Source organism: Lipotes vexillifer, unplaced genomic scaffold (assembly GCF_000442215.2).
Source record: "Lipotes vexillifer unplaced genomic scaffold, Lipotes_vexillifer_v1.1 scaffold2030, whole genome shotgun sequence".
NCBI lineage: Eukaryota > Metazoa > Chordata > Mammalia > Artiodactyla > Lipotidae > Lipotes > Lipotes vexillifer.
Window position 1 is genome coordinate 811489 of NW_006791849.1, and position 7131 is coordinate 818619.

The 7131-nt window shown below is 44.2% G+C and overlaps 1 protein-coding gene across 1 annotated transcript in view; it reads right to left on the reverse strand.

Moving 5' to 3' along the window:
* CIT (citron rho-interacting serine/threonine kinase) overlaps positions 1–7131 on the reverse strand; it is a 168969-nt gene that overhangs the window by 73029 nt on the left and 88809 nt on the right. The window contains exons 10-12 of the mRNA XM_007464873.1: positions 6374–6479; positions 5322–5465; positions 3979–4098 (exon numbers count right to left, since the gene is read on the reverse strand). Of these exons, the coding sequence (XP_007464935.1) occupies positions 3979–4098; positions 5322–5465; positions 6374–6479 (370 nt within the window). The remainder of the gene's footprint in view (positions 1–3978; positions 4099–5321; positions 5466–6373; positions 6480–7131) is intronic.

Here is a 7131-nt window from a genome sequence, read left to right on the forward strand (position 1 = left end):
CGCCACAGCAGTGAGAGGCCCGTGTACCGCCAAAAAAAAAAAAAAAAAAAAAAAAAAAAAGGCTTGGTAAAAAATAAAAATTAAAAAAAAACAGGACATCTGCATCGAAGTTTTCCAAAACTGATTTACCAGAAGAAATGGGCAATGGTTTTGAAAACTTTGGGGCAAAGTATGAAAATATTCTCTGTTAGCAAAAGCAAAGCTTATATATATAAGGATTATGAATGAGCAGTTTATCCAATCCAAGGTGGAGGATATAAAATGAAAAGAATAAAGAATTAAGACTGTCTATGACCTTCGCAATGTACAGTGAACATCTCTAAGATCCGTTCCCCCAAGAAATAACTGAAGAGGGATCAACTGAGCAAGGTTATGCTTTTAACCAATAAAATGTCTTTTTTTTTCTTTCTTTTTTTAGTAACAGAATATAAAGTAAACCTTTCATCCTTTGTAACAGGCAATCCCCCCAGTGCACACTAAAGGGGAGGTGATGTCCTTATGAAAATGGATAGTTTTCACGTAAGCACATCTCTCTGTATTATTGGTACAGCGGAAAGCAGAAAAAATGAGCACAGAATGGAGCATGGTCTCATTTCACTCCTTCCCACCCAAAAGCATACAGTCGTCCCTCGGTATCCACAGGGGAATGGTTCCAGAACCAAATCCGATCCACAGCTGGTTGAAATTGCAGACATGGAACCCGTGGATACGGAGGGCCGACTGTATCGTTATTGAAGGTCAATCCTACAAGTCATGGGGCGCCAGGTTTTCTGGACGATGTCCACTAAGTGGGCGGCGCTGGGTTATATAAGCAAAGGTCTTTATAACCTACTGAACAATTATCTCAACTCACAGAATGGAACGTGAGCCGGTGATGTGAAATAGTACACCCTCTACTTGGGGTTTTTCTAGACCCCTTAGCCAGGGCTGTGTCATGACTTATTATGACTTTCATAGCTCTGGGTATTGTGCCTTCCTGGATCCCTCCCTCCATTAAAAAAAAAAAAATATAAATATATATATAAAACTCCATTTTACAATAGCATTCATATAAAGACAAACCCTCCATTAAAAAAAAAAAAATATATATATATATATAAAACTCCATTTTACAATAGCATTCATATAAAGACAAAAACATTACCTATGAAAACCGTTTCTTCTACCTACAACTCATTTTTTTTCTTCTGATTTTAAAGTTTTAAAAAATCCAAAGTACCCACAGGCACAAATACCAGGCTGTGGAGGAAGCAAAGAGGTAGGAGGCACTCTTGGCCATCTTTTATCCTTGAGCTCCCTTGTCTGACTTAAACTTATGTTGGCAAGAAGGGAACGTAATTTCTGTGTTTTGTCAAGAGTGAGGACAGAGCGCTGTTCCCCCAACATCTCTCTTTCCTGAGCTGTCAGCGCCCAGGGGGAGGAAGGCCAGACTCAGGCAACATCTCTGTCAGCAATCTGAGCTCTGGGGGCACCCAGCCTGCTACAAGCATCAAACAAAATTCCACCTCATTTACTGAGCCACTGTTACTCTGCTGGATACTTCAAGGAAATCCTATACATCCAACAGCTGACCAAATCCCTGCTTCAGGAAAACTCTGAGAGAAGATATAATCAGGTCAGTTCCCAAGGACAGCTGAGAGGCAGCTGTATGTATCTCAGCATGGGCTGAACTGTGGGTCAGAGTTGAAAAGGATCAGAATGGGGAACCGTGGACAACTTTTGGGTCCTGCCTCGAGTCATTCTTTGGAATGGAGCTTCAGAATTTTGTGGGAAGGAAGACATGGTCCTATTCCATCAGAAATCCTGAAACCCAAACGCCTTCTGTTACCTGAACTTCTGTCTCCCTTCCAGGGATGGGGGGTGAAGCAGGGCAGGGGAGGGGTGGGACGAAATCAGCAATTGCTACTGATGGAACATGAATCTAACCATCATGTGAGACGCTTAGGTGTTTTTATTTGTTTATTTAATTTTTGGCCACTCCATGTGGGATATGAGTTTCCCGACCAGGAATCGAACCCATGCCCCCTGCAGTGGGGAGGCAGAGTCCTAACCACTGAACCACCAGGGAATTCCCTAGGTGTTTTTATTTTAAACCAAATTCAAGTGCTCCATTGGGGGTAGCTAAGCAGAAGCAACATATTTAAATTAAATAAACAGCAGTACAGAAATTGGCTTTGAGAGGAAGAGGGCGGAATAAATGGCAAACCTGGGAGGAATTGACAGGCTGCAAACCAAATACTAGGAGTTTGCTGAAAGTATTAAATGCTTTTTCCTGGATTGCAAACATCCTGCTCTCACCAAACTTACCGAGAGTCATTTTAATAAATCCTTCTTCCGATGAGAAATAAAATCTGAAACGAAGTTTTCTCCCCCTCAAAATGGAACACTTAGCAGTCATTAAATCTAAAATTCCACATGGATGCCAACTGTGGTATGAATCACAAAGGACATTTCTTTGAACTCAACCACCAGCATACACCTTTTCAAAGTGTCCTGATAATTCTGTTTCTATGGAATTTCACAGACACCAGCTGCTCCCTCTGGTGGCCAAGCACAGCTTTCATTTCCCCGGGATGTCACCGAAAGCAAATTTCCAACCACACTGAACTAATGGGAGAAAAAGAATCCTACCTCTTGAAACTTTTAGGATGAAAAACTGTGTGATAAAAGGGGCAACGAGTCAACTGTCAAAGCAGATTTTTTCAAACTGTAGGTGTGACCTTCAAAATCTCTAAGTTAGTGTTGTTGTTCAGAAACCTGACAATGAATTTGCACCATTTCCTATGCACGTTTATTCAGAACACTTTTATCAAGCAAGAGGATATTAACCAATGATTTAAAAAGTATTAAGGTGATAATGAGATGATGCCAACAAAACATCCAAAACAGGAATTCTTTCTGTAAAGAACAGCTAATGAATCAAATTATTTGCCAGGGTTTCTTGCATTAGCACCACCCAGATGGCTAAGTATGCGTTACCCAGAGACAAAAATGTTCATTTCCATCACTGTTTCCACTAGATTTTCTGAAGTGAATGAGAGTTGCCTGGCAGCTGATAATTCAGCTCTCCGATTGCTCAGTGCATTCTCTTCATTAAAGTTTCTATTTACAGTTTCTTCAAAGGACAAAAAAAAAAAAAATCCATGCTAAAAAGGAAACAGTGAAGTGAAATAAAAATGAACCATCTAGAAAGAAAATCCTTTTAGAAATAGAGGGGGTAAAAAAAGAGAGTAGGCTTTTTAAAGGTCTGGATTCTCTTTTCTGAACACACAGGGGAGGGCTTTCTGTAGTCAGATTTACTGTGTCAATTCTGACTTGGCCTTAACTGCTCAAACTCTTCTTCTAGGATAATTCTTTAGATAAGTAAGACTATGAAGTACCCTGGCTTTTCTCAAAAACTTAAAGTGCATCTGAAAAGCTATGAAAACATTAATTTTTTTTTTAATGGTCTAAAGCAGAGGTTGGCAAACTCTTTTGGTAAAAAGCTAGATAGGAAGCAATTTCAGTTTTGCAGGCCATGTGGTCTCTGTCACAAGCACTCACCTCTGCCATTGTAGCATGATCAGCAGCTATGGGCAGTACCTAAATGAATGGGTGCACTGTGTTCCAATAAAACTTTATTTATAAACACTGAAATTTGTATTCCATATGAAATATTCTTATTCTTTTGAGTTTTCCCCCATTTAAAAATGCAAAAACCATTCTTAGCTTGTCCACAGGCTACAGTTTGCTCACCCCTGCTCTAAACCTACACCTTCGATTGAAAAGAGTAGCCATCATGGGGCCCAGACTTCACAAGGAGCTAGATAGAACAAGGACTCTGCCATTTATATAAATCATGGGGAATCTAAAAGTTCCAAATGACCTACATAATGTTCTCTCCTCACCGCCCCCCCTTCCCTCTCTCTGTCCCTCAAACACACCTCTCCTGAAATGAGAGGTCCGGTTGGTGCCCTGCTCCCGGGCAGGGAGCCATACCTGCTCTTTGATTTCTTGGAGCTTCCGGCTCTGCTCTCTGATATCGTGGAGAAGCTGCAGTGCTTTGTCGTCCTCCTGGGACACCTCCATTCTTGCTTGCTCCAAACTTCGCTTTAAGCTCTGCGGAAAGCAAAATTTTAATAGGGTTGTCCTGCAGATCCTGCTCTGTTTGAAAAGATTCATTAAGGGAGCTGCAGGCTGCTTCGCAGACACCAAGATGGTTTCAGGTGACGGACCAAAGTCGACAACTTCCGGTGAGTCGCTGATTCCAGGTTTCATCCTGTAAAACCCCTTGGTTCAAGAAACATCATCTCAAACCTTATGACCTTATGGATCCAGCCTGAAACTGCATCCACCTGTTTCCTACCTGCCCTAGCAGATACTTACTTGTATGTTCAGGACTAAAAACTAATAAGATCCCTTAGCCATGAAACCATCATTGGGGTGGCTACAAAGTCTTTTCTGGAATAGCAGTTATTCGAGGACTGCCCCCCTCCTATATATCCCTCTTTCAAAGTAGCAATGACTTCATTCTCTGCCCAGGTGCCATTTAAGACTCCAAGCAAACTATTTCCACCTCCAGGTTTCCTGGACACCTTTCATCTAAAAGCTTCCCTCAATGCTTCAGTGACACTGAAATATAGATCTGAAATACAAAGCTGAATAACTTTACCCACCACTGAAAGGAGGCCAAATCTGGAATGGAAACATAGCAGTTATTCTTAATCAGCCACGCTCTATAGATTTCCTCTCCCTTGTGAAAAAAAAACACTTGAAAAATGTTGTGATTCAACTTGTTAAGACTGTACATTAAAAAACACCTGAATGAAAATTTTTAACAAGACAATGGAGAAGACAGTCCACTCTTGTGAAGGAAAGAAAAAAAAAAAGTCGCATGGTAAACGATGACAGAGGGTCTGGGTTTTAAAGGCTGAGTTTTTCTTGTTGCTGCGCTGGCTCTAGGCAATGGAATATTGATTTGGGACAGATTCAAAATACATTTTCTTGCACTTATTTGGGAGCTTGGTTCCTGAGGCTGACTGTGCTGGACACGAGGTGGAGCAGAGAGGTTGGGATGGGAGATGCTGAGACCCTCTGCAACGCCGTCTATGCCCGTCTCCAGGCTCCTACCTGGACTTTCTGAGCCTGATCTCAGGCCTCTGGGCCCTCACGCCCGGCTCCCGCTACTCTGCATATCACAGGTCTTGCTCGTGCGTCCTCCCTCTCTCTCCTCTCTGCCCCTGGCTGTGATGTGCCTCATGATGCTGTCACGAAACAGGATGAGACACACACGACGGGAAGCGCCCCCTCCGAGGGAAGGGGGCTTTGGGGGGAAGGCTCACACTGCACTCTGTGATGTAGGTAGCAAGGTCCTGCTCCAGGAGGGATCTCTGAGTCTCAGAGGCCTTCAGCTCCACCTCCTTCTGACTAAGCACAGCCTCCACCTCTGACACTCTCCGATGTAACCGGGTCATTTCCTGCTCCATCTGAAATAAACACAGCGACACGTTAAAAAGGCCCAGGGGGGCGGGGGGGGGGGTGTTCGTCAGGAGCAATCGCATCTCAAGCCGCCTCCAAGACCACCTGGTGGTCCCGGCTGGCGCTAACTCGCCAAAAGGTTGGGATGGAAATACCATGGTTTCTTCGCCTGGGAGCGCACAGGTCTTCGTAAGGGCAGTCACCAATGCTAAGTCACTCCTCTCATGCAAGGCTGGGTTCACACTCGATCACTTCTCTAACCCAGTGAGCGAGGAAGCCACAATCACCATTTTTTTCACCTGTTTGCTTTTTTTGGGTTTGGTTTGGTTTGTTTTGCAGACGTCAGTTTAATTTTATCCCAAATCCATCTTGATCCCCCCCATCTCCTTGCAAAGATCTAGAGGACAAATCCAGGACAGGGCAAGGAGATATGGATTCGTCTGCACTCTTAGGAGTCCCAGGCAAGAAGTGACTCTTATGAGCTTCCAGAGAGCTGCCCCTGGGCAGAAACAGTGAGCGTTAAGAGACGTTGAGCATAATCAACACAGTGGCCGCAGTTACATAAGCAGGAGTTTTTAAAGACTAGGAAGAGAGACTTCGCATCACTCAAAGCAGATGGGATGCATCTCGGCCACAGGTGAGGACCCACGCCACCTGCCAGAAGACGCAGACATCTAGCTGGGTCATGCTGAGGAACTGGCCGCTTTATATCCAGGGCCTCCTCTGGTTAAGATTTAAAGGATTTACGGCAGCGTCAAGGCCCGAATTCATCTCCCTCTGAGCTGCCGGAGGCGCGACTTCAGCGCGGGAAGGATCAGGTGGCTCGGCGCCAGCGGTGGCCCCGGGCGGATCCCTTGGCATATATTGACGGGAGGCTCCTGCAGCAAGGAGGGAGGCCGGCTGCGGAAATAAATACCTTGTGACACTTGTCCTGGGAGTCCTGCAGCTCTTTGCTTTTGATGAGAAGTTTCTTTTCCATGGAGCTAGTCTTGGCAGGGGAGTCCAGACTTGACACAACAGACCTGGATGGAAGAAAGCCGACGTCAATGAGGTGGGTGGGTGGGCCTGAAAAGCTGCATTCAGAAACTGCGGCAGAGTTTGGGAATAGCAGATGCAAACTATTACATACAGAATGGATAAACAACAAGGTCCTGCTGTGTAGAGCAGGGGAATATATTCAATACCCTGTGATAAACCATAATGGAAAAGAATATGAAAAGGAATGTATATATAGGGGTAACTGAGTCACTTTGCTGTACAGCAGAAATTAACACGACATTGTAAATCAACTATACTTCCATAAAATAAATTAAAAAAAAGAAAAACTGCAGCAGAGACCACAAGACCTGCCAGCATCCTTGGGCCATCAACACAGCTGGCTCAAGCAGCTTCTAATAACACCAAGGCCATGAGGCAGAGAGGTGGACAGGACCAAGAACTCTGGAAGCAGGAGAGCCTGAGTGTAAATTTAGTCACCGTTGACCTGAGGCAATGATTCAGCCTCCCTGAGCCTCTGTTTCCATTTCTAGGAGGTAGAACGATAATAAAAGGACCTACCACAACAGGAGAGCGTGGGCATTAAGCACACGGCATTTGTGCTGATATGGCTTTATTCACTTACTCACTAAACGGATGTGTACTGTGCACCTACACTGCTCCAGGCACTGGAAGAGC